This window comes from Balaenoptera ricei, chromosome 2, assembly GCF_028023285.1.
Source record: "Balaenoptera ricei isolate mBalRic1 chromosome 2, mBalRic1.hap2, whole genome shotgun sequence".
NCBI lineage: Eukaryota > Metazoa > Chordata > Mammalia > Artiodactyla > Balaenopteridae > Balaenoptera > Balaenoptera ricei.
This window is the reverse complement of record NC_082640.1, coordinates 16,758,911-16,774,204: the sequence shown is the minus strand read 5'-3', so window position 1 is coordinate 16,774,204 and position 15,294 is coordinate 16,758,911. Positions and strand designations below refer to the sequence as shown.

The window sequence follows — 15,294 nt, the reverse complement described above, 5'->3', positions numbered from 1 at the left end:
GGGGAAATACTGCATTTCTTGGGCCTTTTGGATACTGGTGAACAGATTTCTGTGATCTTGACAGTCCCTTATAAAAGGATGAGGGGGAAACAGATAATTCTCTGTAGTTTTAGTCCACCCACCACTAGGACTCTTTTCCAAACCCAACTGTAAGGGAATACCCTTTGGACTACTACAAACCTCCATTATTGTGGTTTCTACCACCGAATACGTTATTGGTAGAAATGTACTTTTTATATCAAGCAGCACTAACCAACCCCCACCATGATAAGATTTAAAGTTAGGGTATTTTAGTGGGGTATGTTAAAGATTATGATCTACCAAACTACTGGCCACTAGCACCTCTGTCTACCAAAAACAAAGTCACAGGCCTTGGTAATAAAAAGGGGCAACTGCCTTCATTGTTGAGCTTTCAAAGGCCAACAAATATTTGTAAACTATTTCTCCATTCAGTAACTCCACCTGGCCTGTGCGCAAGACCTTTGGTGCCCAGACTCTAAATTGATTAGGGTTACACAAAGCGTTAGAACTACCTATGGCACCAGTGGTACCTGACATTGTGACAGTTATAGAGGTTATCATCCAAGATAAAGAATCCTGGTGTCCTGTGGCCTTCTCAGCATCCCTCTCCATGTGCATGATCAGGATTAGTTTGTTGTACGCAGTATGGGTTGTATTACACCACTAATGTCCTTCCATGAGACTCCCTAAATTCTCTACCTGTAATAATGCATAGGTAAAGACTTGGAAAAAGTCCTGCTCCTTGAGGGAGCACTAACCTTCCACTCTACTGATGAAATCATCCTAGTGGGCTCAGACAAGGGCACTACCCAAAAAGAACTGGATGTCCTGTTCACCTACAAGTATCACATAGCTAGGCTGTTATTAACAACAAGGTACAAGGACCTAAAAATGAAGTAAAATTCCTGGGCATGATCTGTAAGGGGCATAATCCAGGGAAGATGACTGTCATGCTTTAGGTCCTCTCTGTCCCCACAAGTAAAAACCATCTGAGCAATTGGTGGGACTATACAGATACTGTCACACTCTCACAGGGATCACACAGCACCCAACAATCAGGTTACCATAAAGATGACTACATTTGACTGGGGCATTGATGGACAGGGTCCCCTGGAAGCCATTCAACTGACTACCCCAGATGCCCTTTTTGTGGACCCCTCTGATTTTCATTTGCTGTTTCAGTTAGGACTCTCAGTAACATCTCTCTTTGCCTACTGGAATCTATGGCAGAAGGCCACTACTATACATCAGAGGCATTCAATGGACTTTGGGTCCACAATCTGCCAGAGCTGGCTGAAAATTGCATATCCTTTATGAGACAGTTAGTGCATATCCTTTATGAGACAATTATTGGTCTGTTATTGGCCTTGAGAGCATGACCTTGGTCATGTAATAATCTTAGGACAAGAAATTCCAACCAAAACATAGAATACATTTGCTTTTGTTCTATAGCTTTGTTAGGGTATTCATACTTTATGTCAAAGTTTAAAACTTCTATAAAATATATGTTCAAAGACACATTCATGAACCAAATAAAGTTCTTCTGATGTATTTAATTTAAAACTATATAGAAAAGGACTTGGGATTAGCTCAAGATGGTGGAGCAGGAGGACATGATTTCACGCCCTTCTTACAAAAACACCAAAATCACAACTAACTGCTGAACAACCATCGACGAAAAAAAGCTGGAACCTACCAAAAAAGATACCCTATATCCAAAGACAAAGAAGAAACCACAACGAGATGGTAGGAGGGGCACAATCACAATAAAATCAAATCCCATACCCGCCATGTGCGTGACCCACAAACTGGAAAACAATTATAAGACAGAAGTTATCTCACAGGAGTAAAAGTTTTGAGCCTTCCCAGCCTGGGGTTACGGCAACAGGAGGAGGAGTCCCCAGAGAATCTGGCTTTGAAGGCCAGCGGGGTTTGATCACAGGACCTCCAAAGGACTGGGGGAAACAGAAACTCCACTCTTGGAGGGCACACACAAACTCTCATGTGCACCAGGACCCAGGTGAAAAAAGCAGTGACTCCATAAAAGACTGGGCCAGACCTACCTGCTTAGTATTGTGCGATCTCCTGTGGAGGCAGGGGGCAGCTATGGCTCACTGTGGGGACAAAGACACTGGCAGCAGCAGTTCTGGGAAGTACACATTGGTGTGAGCCCCCCTGCAGAGGCCACCATTAGCCCCACCAAACAGCCTGTAAGCTCCAGTGCTGGGTCACCTCAGGCCAAACAACCAACAGGGTGGGAACACAGCTCCACCCAAAAGCAGACAAGAGGCTTAAAGTATCAATGAGCATGGCCCTGCCCACCAGAGGAACAAGACCGAGCTCCACCCACCACTGGGTAGGAACCAGCTCCTCCCAAAAGGTAGCCTGCACAAGCTTCTTAGACAGCCTCATCCACCAGAGGGCAGACAGCAGCAGCAAGAATTACAATCCTGCAGCCTGTGGAATGGAAACCAGAATCACAGAAAGTCACATAAAATGAGACACCAGAGGAATATGTCCCAGATGAAGGAACAAGATGAAACCCCAGAAGAACAACTAAGTGAAGTAAAGATAGACAACCTACCAGAAAAAGAATTCAGAATAATGATAGTAAAGATGATCCAAGATCTTGGAAAAAGAATAGAAGTAAGGATCGAGAAGAAGTAAGAAATGTTTAACAAAGACCTAGAAGAACTGAAGAACAATACAATAACTGAAATGAAAAATACAGTAGAAGGAATCAATAGAAGAATGAATGAGGTAGAAGAATGGATAAGTGACCTGGAAGACAGAATGGTAGAAAACACTGCCGTGAAACAGAAAAAAGAAAAAAGAGTGAAAAGAAATAAAGACAATGTAAGAGACCTCTGGGACAACATTAAATGCACCAACATTCACATTTAGGGGTCCCAGAAGGAGGAGAGAGAAAGGACCTGAGAAAATACTTCAAGAGATAATAGCTGAAAACTTCCCTAACATGGGAAAGGAAACAGTCACCCAAGTCCAGGAAGTGCAGAGAGTCCCAGGCAGGATAAATCCAAGGAGAAACATGTTGAGACACACAGTAATCAAATTGACAAAAATTAAAGACAAAGAAAAAATGTTAAAGGCAAGAAGGGAAAAGTGACAAATAACATATAAGGGAACTCCCATAAGGTTATCAGCTGATTTCCCAGCAGAAACTCTGAAGGTAAGAAGGGAGTGACATGATATACTTAAAGTGATGAAAGGGAAGAACCTACAAGAATATGCCACCCAGCAAGGCTCTCAATCAGATTTGAAGGAGAAACCAAAACCTTTACAGAGAAGCAAAGGCTAAGAGAATTCAGCACCACCAGACCAGCTTTGCAACGAATGCTAAAGGAACTTCTTAAGTCGAAAAGAGCACAACTAGAAACAAGAAAATTATGGATGGAAAAGCTCACTGGTAAAGGCAAACATACAGTAAAGGTAGGATAATCCACACACAAACATGATATCAAGACCAGCAATTATGAGAAGAGGAGAGCACAAATGCAGGATATTGGAAAAGCATTTAAAATTAAAAGACCAGCAACTTAAAACAATCTTGTTTATATATATACTGCTATATCAAAACATCACGGTAACCACAAACCGAAAATATAATAGACACACACACACAAAAAAAGGAATCCAAACACAACACTATAGTCATCAAATCACAAAAGAGAACAAAAGAGGGAGGGAAGAAAAAAGACCTGCAAAAACAAATCCAAAACAAGTAGCAAAAAGGCAATAAGAACATACATATCGATAATTATCTTAAACATAAACGGATTAAATGCTCCAATCAAAAGACATAGACTGGCTGAATAGATACGAACATAAGATCCACATACATGCTGTCTACCAGAAACCCACTTCAGATCTAGGGACACATACAGACTAAAAGTGAGGGGATGGAAAAAGATATTCCATGCAAATAGAAATCAAAAGAAAGCTGGAATAGCAATACTCCTATCAGACAAAATAGACTTTAAAATAAAGACTGTTTTAAAGCATCAAAGAAGGACACTACAATAAATAAAGAGACAAAGAAGGACACTGCATAATGATCAAGGAATTAATCCAAGAATAAGATATAACAACTGTAAATATATATGCACCCAATATAGGAGCACCTCAATATATAAAGCAAATACTAACAGCCATAAAGGGAGAAATCAACAGCAACACAGTAATAGTGGGGGACTTTTAACACCCCACTTTCATCAATGGACAGCTCATCCAGACAGAAAATTAATAAGGAAATACAGGCCTTAAATGACACATTAGCCAGATGGACTTAATTGATATTTCTAGAGCATTCCATCCAAAAGCAGCAGAATACACATTCTTCTGATGTGCACATAGAACATTCACCAGGACTGAACACATGCTGGGCCACAAAGCGAGCCTTGGTAAATTTAAGAAAACTGAAATCATATCAAGCATCTTTTGTGACCACAGCACTATGAGATTAGAAATAAACTACAAGAAAAAAAAAACTGTAAAAAACACGAACACGTGGAGGCTAAAAAATATGCAACTAAACAACCAATGGCTCACTGAAGAAATCAAAGAGGAAACCAAAAAATGCCTAGAAACAAATAAACATGAAAGCACAATGATCCTATGAGATGCAGTAAAAGCAGTTCTAAGAAGGAATTTTATAGCAATACAATCTTACCTCAGGAAACAAGAAAAATCTCAAATAAACAACCTAAACTTATGCCTAAAGGAACTAGAGAAAGAAAACAAACAGAACCTAAAGTTAGTAGAAGATCAGAGAAGAAATAAATGAAATAGAGATGAAGAAACAACAGCAAAGATCAATGAAACTAAAAGCTGGTTCTTTGAAAAGATAAACAACATTGAAAAATCTTTAGCCAGACTCATCAAGAAAAAAAGGAGAGGACTCAAATCAATAAAATTAGAAATGAAAGAGGAGAAGTTACAACTGACACCACAGAGATACAAAGAATCATAAGAGACTACTACAAGCAACTATATGCCAATAAAATGGACAATCTGGAAGAAATGGACAAATTCTTAGAAACGTACAGTCTCCCATGATTGAACCAGGAAGAAATAGAAAATATGAACAGACCAATCATAAGTACTGAAATTGAAACTGTGATTAAAAAACTCCCAACAAACAAAAGTCCAGGGTCAGATGGCTTCACAAATTCTATCAAACATTTAGAGAAGAGTTAACACCTATCCTGAAACTGTTCCAAAAAACTGCAGAGGAAGGAAAACTCCCAAACTCATTCTATGAGGCCACAATTACTGTGATACCAAAACCAAACAAGGATACCACACAAAAAAGAAAATTACAGGCCAATATCACTGATGAACACAGACACAAAAATCCTCAACAAAATACTAGCAATCTGAATCCAACTATATAGTAAACAGATTGTACACCATGATCAAGTGGGATTTATCCCAGGGATGCAAGGATTTTTCAAGATCCACAAATCAATGAGTGTGATACATCACATCAACAAATTGAAGAATAAAAACCATATGATCATCTCGATAGATGCAGAAAAAGGTTTTAAGAAAATTCAACACCTATTTGTGATAAAAACTCTCCAGAAAGTGGGCATAGAGGGCACATACCTCAACATAATAAAGGCCATATACGACAAACCTACAGATAACATCAAACTCAACAGTGAAAAGCTGAAAACATTTCTTCTAAGATCAGAAACAAGACAAGGAGGTCCACTCTCACCACTTTGATTCAACATAGTTTTGGAAGTCCTAGCTACAGAAGTCAGAGAAGAAAAAGAAATAAAAGAAATCCAAATTGGAAAAGAAGAAATTAAACTGTCACTGTTTGCAGATGACATGATACTATAGATAGAAAATCCTAAAGATGCTACCAGAAAACTACTAGAGCTCATCAAAGATTTTGGTAAATCTGCAGGTTACAAAATTAATACACAGAAATCTGTTGCATTTCTATACACTGACAATGAAAGATCAGAAAGAGAAATTAAAGGAACAATCCCATTTACCATTGCAACAAAAAGAATAAAATACCTAGGAATAAACCTGCCTAAGGAGGCAAAAGACCTGTACTCTGAAAATTATAAGACGCTGATGAAAGAAATAGAAGACACAAACAGATGGAAAGATATACCATATTCTTGGATTGGCATAATCAATACTGTCAAAATGACTATACTACCCAAGGCAATCTACAGATTCAATGCAATCCCTATCAAATTACCAATGGCATTTTTCACAGAACTAGAACAAAAAATCTTAAAATTTTTGTGGAGACACAAAAGACCCCGAATAGCCAAAGCAATCTTGAGAGAGAAAAGCAGAGCTGGAGGAATCAAGCTCCCTGATGTCAGACTATACTACAAAACTATAGTCATCAAAACAGTATGGTACCAGCCAAAAATAGGAATATAGATAAATGGAATAGGATAGAAGGTCCAGAAATAAACCCATGCACCTATGGCCAATTAATCTATGACAAAGGAGGCAAGACTATACAATGGAGGAAAGACAGTCTCCTCAATCAATGGTGCTGTGATAACTGGACAGCTACATGTAAAAAAACGAAGTTAGAACACTCTTTAACACCATACACAAAAATAAACTCAAAATGGATTAAAGACCTAAATGTAAGACTGGAAACTATAAAACTCTTAGAGGAAAACATAGGCAGAACACTCTCTGACATAAATGGCAGCAGTATCTTTTTCAATCCGTCTCCCAGAGTAATGGAAATAAAAACAAAAATAAACAAATGGGACCTAATTAAACTCAAACTTTTGCACATCAAAGGAAACCATAAACAAAACAATAAGACAACTCACAGAATGGGAGAAAATATCTGCAAACGAAGCAACCAACAAGGGATTAGTCTTCAAAATTTACAAACAGCTCATGTGGCTTAATATCATAAAAACAAACAACCCCAACAAAAAAAATGGGCAGAAGACCTAAATAGACATTTCTCCAAAGAAGACATACAGATGGCCAAGAGGTACATGAAAAGATGTTCAACATCACTAATTATGAGAGAAATGCAAATCAAAACCACAATGAGACATCACCTCACACCAGTCAGAATGGCTATTTTTGCACCAGTACCATACTGTCTTTATTACTGTAGCTTTGTGGTATAGTTTGAAGTCAGGGAGCCTGATTCCTCCAACTCCGTTTTTCTTTCTCAAGATTTCTTTGGCTATTCGGGGTCTTCTGTGTTTCTATATGAATTGTAAGGTTTTTGGTTCTAATTCTGTGAAGAATGCTATTGGTAGTTTGATAGGGATTGCACTGAATCTGTAGATTGCTTTGGGCAGTATAGTCATTTTCACAACACTGATTCTTCCAATCCAAGAACATGATATATCTCTCCATCTGTTTATGTCATTGATTTCTTTCATCAGTGTTTTACAGTTCTCTGAGTACATCTTTTGCCTCCTTAGGCAGGTTTATTCCTAGGTATTTTATTCTTTTTGTTGCAATGGTAAATGGGAGTGTTTCCTTAATTTCTCTTTCTGATTTTTAATTGTTGGTGTATAGGAATGCCAGAGATTTCTGTGCATTAATTTTGTATCTGGCAACTTTACCAAATTCATTGATTAGTTCTAGTAGTTTTCTGGTGGCATCTTTAGCATTTTCTATGTATAGTATCATGTCATTGGCAAACAGTGACAGTTTTACTTCTTCTTTTCCAATTTGTATTCCTTTTATTTCTTTTTCTTCTCTGATTGCTGTGGCTAGGGCTTCCAAAACTAAGTTGAATAAGAGTGGTTAGAGTGGATATCCTTGTCTTGTTCCTCATCTTAGTGGAAATGCTTTCAGTTTTTCACCATTGAGTATGATGCTTGCTGTGAGTTTGTCATATATGGCCTTTATTATGTTGAGGTAGGTTCCCTCTATGTCCATTTAATGGAGAGTTTTTAATCATAAATGGGTGTTGAATTTTGTCAAAAGCTTTTTCTGCATCTATTGAGATGATCATATGGTTTTTATTCCTTAATTTGTTAATGTGGTGTATCACACTGACTGATTTGTGTATATTGAAGAATCCTTGCATCCCTGGGACAAATCCCACTTGATCATGGTGTATGATCCTTTTAATGTGCTGTTGGATTCTGTTTGCTAGTATTTTGTTCAGGATTTCTGCATCTATGTTCATCAGTGATATTGGTCTATAATTTTCTTTTTTTGTGATATCTTTTTCTGGTTTTGGTATCAGGGTGATGGTGGCTTCGTAGAATGAATTTGGGAGTGTTTCTCCCTCTGCAATTTTGGAAGAGTTTGAGAAGGATTGGTGTTAGCTCTTCTTAAAGTTAGTGAGGAACAGTGGCACTTCGTGGGTGGACTTCCTTAAGAGTGTCTTGACAGCAGAAAGTTTGATCAAGGAGGCTAAGAGGAACACTCAAGTCCTTCTTCCTCAGCTAGAAACCATTTGGGCTGTGACAGCTTTGGCCCACCAGTGATGGGTTCTCTATGACTAAAACACATGTTTAGACCAAGTTTCCAGAGGACAGCAGCCCTGCAAACTACACTGGTGGTCCCTTGGTTCTACAATGAGAACGTGACAGTGGTGGATGATGAGATTGTTAACAAGACTCTAGGTTCATTAGTGCCACTCCTGCTGGTTATCAAGCTCAATTAAAGCTCCTCATAACATCAGGTCCGTGTGTTAGTGATATAATCCAGATCTTAACTGACAAATTCTTAGGCAGGGAAAATGTAACTACTGCCAAAATAACAAAGAGAGACCATCACAGAAGGTGACATGAAAATGCTAACTGGCACACACTAGTGGAGAATTTGGGTAGTGCTCTCCCAATACCTCTGCGTCTGTTTTTTAAATAGTGGGAGCTCAAAAGAAGAGATTAATGAGTTCTCCACTTAGGAACTCATGGCCAAGTAGCGTGCCTTAAGGGGCCAAATGGCAGCCCCTATAGGGTCTGCCAGGTAATGACCCCTATGACTATTTCTTCTCCTTCTCCCAGTAAATTCTAAAATGAATCATAGAGCCTTACCAACTTTTACCCAAACTTTTTGGATTAAACAAGACTATGAAATGTCCAATGTTCCTAAGTCCAGAGTGAAGAAGTGAGATCCTATGCCAAGGGTCAAAGTTTAGAGTACACATGAGGGAGAACTGCATTTCTTGGCCCTTTTGGTAATGGTCCACAGTTGATGGTGACCCCCAATCCCCTGGGATGAGAATGAGAAAATTGATAATGCTCTCTGATTTTCTGTCTGAAGCCAATACCACCGAGATCCTTACCCAGCCTGACTACAGGTGTAACATATCATTATTGTGGCAACTCTACTGAATGGATTATTGTTATAGATGTATTATCGATATGCATACCGGATTGCACTTACTCTAAGGCCTAAAGGATATTATTGCATTTAAGACCATTTTAGTGGGGCATATGGAAGACTGTAAACCTACCAAACTACTACCTGCTAGCAGTATTGTCTCTCAAAAACAGCATTAATTGCCTCAGGAATTCAAAAACAAACAAACAAAACTGTCCCCATTGCTGTGCTTAAGGAAGCCAAGGTTCATTATCTGAGCTTTGCAAAAGGCCTTGGGTACCTGGAAACTCAAGCAATAATCAGCCTCAGTGATGTAGTACAACTATGGCAATAGCATTACCTGACACTGTGACTGACATAGCTTTTGCCCAAGCTGAGGGAAATAGGTATGAAGCAATTCACATTGCAAATGCCCTTTTCAGCATCCCTGTCCGCACAGATGATCAGGATCAGCTTGCCTTTGGTGTAATGCGTTGCAATACACCTTTAATGTCCTTCCACAAGGTCATGAGCAGGAAGAAGTCCCACTCCCAGATGGAGCACTAGCCTTCCACATATTAATGAATGCCTCTTAGTGGGTCGAGGAAAGGGTACTACTCAACCAGGACTGTATGCCATTTTGACGCACATGTAGCAACATGTCTAGGACATTACTATGGACAAGGCACAAGGGCCTATGAATCCTGGGAAATTCCTGGGAATAAACTGGGAAGGGACAGTAGCTCTCAGTCCGGAAGCAATAACTGCCCAGTTTTAGTCATGCTCAGGCTCTCAGCCCCAACAAACACAAAGGATGCCCAATGACTTGTGGGACTATTCAGATACTGGTACTCACAACTTCCCCTACAAAGCCACCTTGATGACAGCACCCATCAATCAGGTTACCAAAAAGACCTTTACCCTGAGTGGGGTCTGACAACAGGATACCCTGGAGACCCTCCAACGGGCTACACAGGCAACCCTTTTCCTTGCCCCCTTGAATTCACCGCCTTTTAAGTTGCGGGTCTCAGCAACCTCTCTGTTTCCCAATTGGAGCCTGTGGCAAAAGAACACTGCCACACATCAGAGGTGCCACCTGGCTTCGGACTCATAATCTCCTATTGTTGCCTGAAAGTAAACACCCTTTGAAAGACTACTGACCAGTTATGGATCTTGGTGGACACTGGGTGCAGAAGTCCCGCCATGAAGTAGTTTTATAACAAGAAATTCCAACCAAATGTTAAATGTTTCTTCTTCTCTAGTTGTTTTATGGTATTCACATTTAGATCAAAGTGTAAAATTGCTATAAATTATATGCTCAAATACATATTCATGAACTAAAGAAATAAGTTCTGATGTGATTAATTTTTTTAAATTTAAAGGTACCTATAATTGTTATACTTACTACTGTGTTGTCCTCCTCTGGAAGTTATTTGTTTTTGTACTTGCATGGGGAGTTTTGACACTGACTCTTGATCTTTAAGCATAGGATTTTTGTCTGGTGCATCATCATGAGCTACATAAAGAGATGCATTTAATTCCTCCATGGAAAAACAGATCTAGTATGCAATCTCTAGATTTCAAATTTATAACATATATACAGCAAAATTTTCTCTCATTTTGATAAAGTTATAAGTAAATTACCATAATGCCAGATGTGACATAAAATTTGAGAGGATATTTTTAATGGGTATTTGTTAAAGAAGGTGTAACACTAACATTTCTAGGCCATATCTATTGATCTACCTATCTATATATATCTGTATGTGTGTGTGTGCGTATATATATAAATATATATACACACACACATACACACACACATACATACACAAAATATTCCTGCCGCGGGTGGTGATCTGAGCATGTATGCCAAGGTCAGAATTCAAAGTGGGGTGGGGCACTGCTACACTTCTAGAGCCCTTAGGCTACTGGTGCACAGGTGATCATGATCTCCATAACCTCTGACACCAGGTGCTGGGGGAAAGAGATAACGTTCTCTGGCTTTTCATCTGAGGCCACCACCAAGGACACCCTTGGTCAAACACTACACTGTGAGTGTATCCTTTCAGGCAACCACAAAACTCCATTTTTATGGTCCCCACTACTGAATGTGTATTGATGTAGATGTATTTTCTATGTGCACCCACACTCGAATTCAGTTCCCTCATGGGAACTGCTGTATTTAGGGGCATTTTAGAGGGGCACGTGGAAGACTGAGAACATCCAGACTAAACAGTGCCTCCCACTTGTGTCTCCCTAAACTAATTCCTGGGAAGAAAAAGACAAACTGCTCTCACTGCTGAGCTTAATGAATAGTAATCTCTCCATGAGACTATTTCCCATTTGAATAACTAACTTGATCTTTGCACACAGCCTCAAGTACATGTGACTCAACTGATTTTGGTAGGTCAATGCTATAGTACAGCCGTGAGACCTGGTGGTACCTACACTGTAACTGTCATACAGGCTGTTTTCCAAACTGAAGGACCTCAATATGCAGCAACGGACAAATCAAATGCCCTTTGCTGCATCCCTCTCCACATAAATGATCCCAGTTTTTAGTTTAACCTTATATGGAAGGAGTTGCAATATCCTACTAATGTCCTTCACATGGCCATCATATTGCTCAAATATCTATAATCAGGGCACAGCTCATGACGTCTAAGCAGCCTGCTCTCAAAGGGAGGACTAGTTTTCATTCAAGTGGGCCCAGACAAGGACACCCCCAACAAGGAGTAGATGCACTGTGAACCCACCAGCAGCTCTTGGCTGGGCCATCAGTACACACAAGGTACAGTTAGTTACCTGGTAACTTAGTGAAATTCCTGGACATGGCCTCTAAGGGGCATGACATCTCATTCCAGAGGAGAAGACTGCCATGCTTGGGCTAATCAACTCCGATAAATAAAAAGCAGTCCAGCAATTAGTGACACTCTTTGACCACTTGCACTCTCATTTGCCCATGTGGAGCCCTTGATGACACCCATCTATGGGGTTACCAGAAAGGCTGCTTCCTTTTAGTGAGGACACAACCGAGAGGGTGCCCTAAGGACCCTCCAACAGGCCTCATGACCCCCATCTGACGCTTGATTTACAGATCTCAGAAACATCTGTTTGCCATTGGAGCCTATGGCAAAAGGCTGCTGTGACACGTAGAGGAATCCATTGGACTTCTGTACCCATAATTACCTGGAGTCGGCTGAAAGGCACACTACTTTGGAGAGACAATTATTCACCTGCTATTGGGCCTTGGGGCATTCATCTTCTGGTCATAAAATAATCTTAAGAACAAAAATTCCAACCAAAGGGTTCAAGATTTCTGCTGTTATCTCATGGTATTCGCACTTTAGTCAAAGTGTAAAATTTCTATAAAACATATGCTCAAAAAATACGTATCCGTGAACCAAAATAAAAACATCTTGTAATGAGCTTAACTTAAAATCACTTGAAGTCTTCTGTAGTTTTTGTACTTACTAATATGTCTTTCCCCTTTGTGAGGGCTTTGTTTCTTCACTCGAATCTCTGATTCTGACACTGAATCTTGATGCTCAAGCATATGATTTCCATCTGGTACTTCATCCTGAGCTACATAAAGAGACGGATTTAGTCTATTAAATAAAAAAGAGATCCCTAGATTTCAAATTTAAAGCAGAGAACACTGGTATTTTCTCCCATTTATATGAAGTTATAAGTAAATCACCATAATGCGAGATCAGATGTGAAAACTATGAGCCGTAATGAGTGTGTGTGGAAAATATTTTTTCATATCATTAATATTCCTAATTTTAAATATATTTTATATTAGTCTCTCATTTTCTGAGTTTTCCTGATGTTTTCAGTTAATAAACACTGATAGACCAAACAAGGAAAATAGATATGTTCAAGATTATTCATTGCAGCATACCTGTAATTGCAAAATACTCAAAACCGCTTAAGCGTACAAGCATACGAATTGGTAAGCTAAAGCAGTGTATGTAAACTATGAAAATATAAACTATGGGATATAATGTAGCATACACAGCTGTACAAATAGGTATAAGAGGAAATGAAAAACATCCTGACAAACTGACTTGGGAGCATTTCTAGGATATAAGGCTTAATGAAGAAAAAAAACCTGAAACAATATTTAACAGGCTAACTTTTAAGAAAGAAAGAAGAAAAGGGAATTAAAAAAAAAAGACAAAAGATAACTTATCTTTAAAAGATGAAATAGAGAAAATATAAACCAAAAGACAACCTGGAGGGTCACAGAAGTCACTGCAGAAAGTGCTGGCTGAGTTGTACCCAGTGACTACTATTAACTCTTAGCCTGTCTCTGGCACTGATGGATAGCCCATGATACAGCAAGGTTTTGAGACTCACGTCTAATGAAAAAGGATCCAGATTTCTCAGTTTCACTTGACCAGCAACCTGAGGAGACTACAGAGACTCCACCATGGAGGAGCTATTCTTGTTAACTTCGTGAGGGACAGTGGCACTTTGTTGGTGGTGTCCCAACAGAACCCCTGGTTCTGAGTTCCCTGACACGGAGCACTTTGTCCAAGGAGGACAAGGAAGGGGGTGGGGAAGAAAAGACACAAACACCTAAGACACTCTCTTTCCTCTTCTGGGTGACATTTGGTTTCTGAAAAGTTCCACCCACCCATGGTGAGCTCCCTGCCACTGGAAACACTGTCTAGTTACCCAGCAATGGAGGCTCAAGGAAGGGATGGATGGACTCTCTAGCAAGCATCCTGTGGATAGGTACTGAGCCATGGGGGCCAACACACAGCCCCACGAGAACCAAAATGGTGATGGCACTTATTACTAACACACGTGCGATCCCTTCTGCTCCTCCCAGTGGTCTCAAGATGAAGTGGAGAACTCTATTTTTACCCAGAATGCTTGGCTTATAAAATTACACAAAATTAGGGATTAGGCCAAGTCCCTATGTCCCCTTTGGCACCTAAGAATATATGCCAACTCAGAGCTCATAGGGGCAGTGGGGGGAGATTGCATACCTTGGGCCATTTGGCTACTAGTTTACCAATGACTGTTACCTCCACAACTGTGACGCCAGGATGAGAGGAAAACAGTTAATGCTTTTTGACGTATACTTACACCTGGCCATGGTGGGGGGTGCCTTTGGACACTATATACCTCTATTTTATGGCCCCCACTACTGAATACGTAACGGGTACAGGTGTATTTTCTATGTGAACTCCAACTCACATCAGCACCAAGCCGTGATGAGCGCTACTGCACTCAGGGTCATTTTAGTGGGGCATATGGAAGACTGCAAACCTACCAGACTACCAGTGCCTAGAGATTCGTCTCTAAAAACAACTACTAAGCAAAGAAAAACAAATGCCTGCCCTCTTTGCTGAGTTTAGGTAAGCCAAACATCTCTGTGAGATTACCTCTCCATTCAATAATTGAGTGAACCTGTGCATATGGCCTAACATGCCTATAGACTGGATTACAGGCAGCTTAATGCTGTGGTACAGATCAGGACACTGGCCTTACCTGACACTGTGACTGCCATAGAGGCTCTTGCCCAAGCTGAGGGAAATAGGTATGAAGCAATTCACATTGCAAATGCCCTTTTCAGCATCCCTGTCCACACAGATGATCAGGATCAGCTTGCCTCTTGTGTAATGGACTGCAATACACCTTTAATGTCCTTCCCACAAGGTCATGAGCAGGAAGAAGACCCACTCCCAACTAGCTGCCCAGTATATTGGTGGCATCCTCCTGGTGGGCCCAGGCATGTGTACTACCCTACAGGGACTGATGCTATGTTGACCCATACTCAGCAACGCAGCTGGGTCATTAATAGGGACATGGACAAGGACCTTGTGGGAAAGCACAATACGTATCATCTTGAGGAGATAACCACCAATATTTGTCCTCTTAGTCCCAACAAATACAAGAGTCCCAAAACTCTGTGGAGCTATTCTGCTACTGGCACTCTTACATTCCCCTCAGTGGGAT

General features: G+C 40.1%; 1 protein-coding gene across 18 annotated transcripts in view; it reads right to left on the bottom strand.

Annotated features, from left to right (window-relative positions):
• Positions 1-15,294, bottom strand: part of CCDC7 (coiled-coil domain containing 7) — a 327,078-nt gene that overhangs the window by 110,136 nt on the left and 201,648 nt on the right. For 16 of the 18 annotated variants that reach the window (XR_009500275.1, XR_009500273.1, XR_009500274.1 and 13 more), the window contains 2 exons: positions 12,796-12,906; positions 10,727-10,837 (listed from right to left, as the gene is read on the bottom strand). Coding sequence is in view for 2 of the 18 variants with exons in the window: in XM_059911398.1 (XP_059767381.1) it covers positions 10,727-10,837; positions 12,796-12,906 (222 nt within the window). In the remaining 16 variants the exon portion in view is untranslated. The remainder of the gene's footprint in view (positions 1-10,726; positions 10,838-12,795; positions 12,907-15,294) is intronic. The other 2 variants (XR_009500284.1, XR_009500291.1) reach the window with 1 other exon arrangement.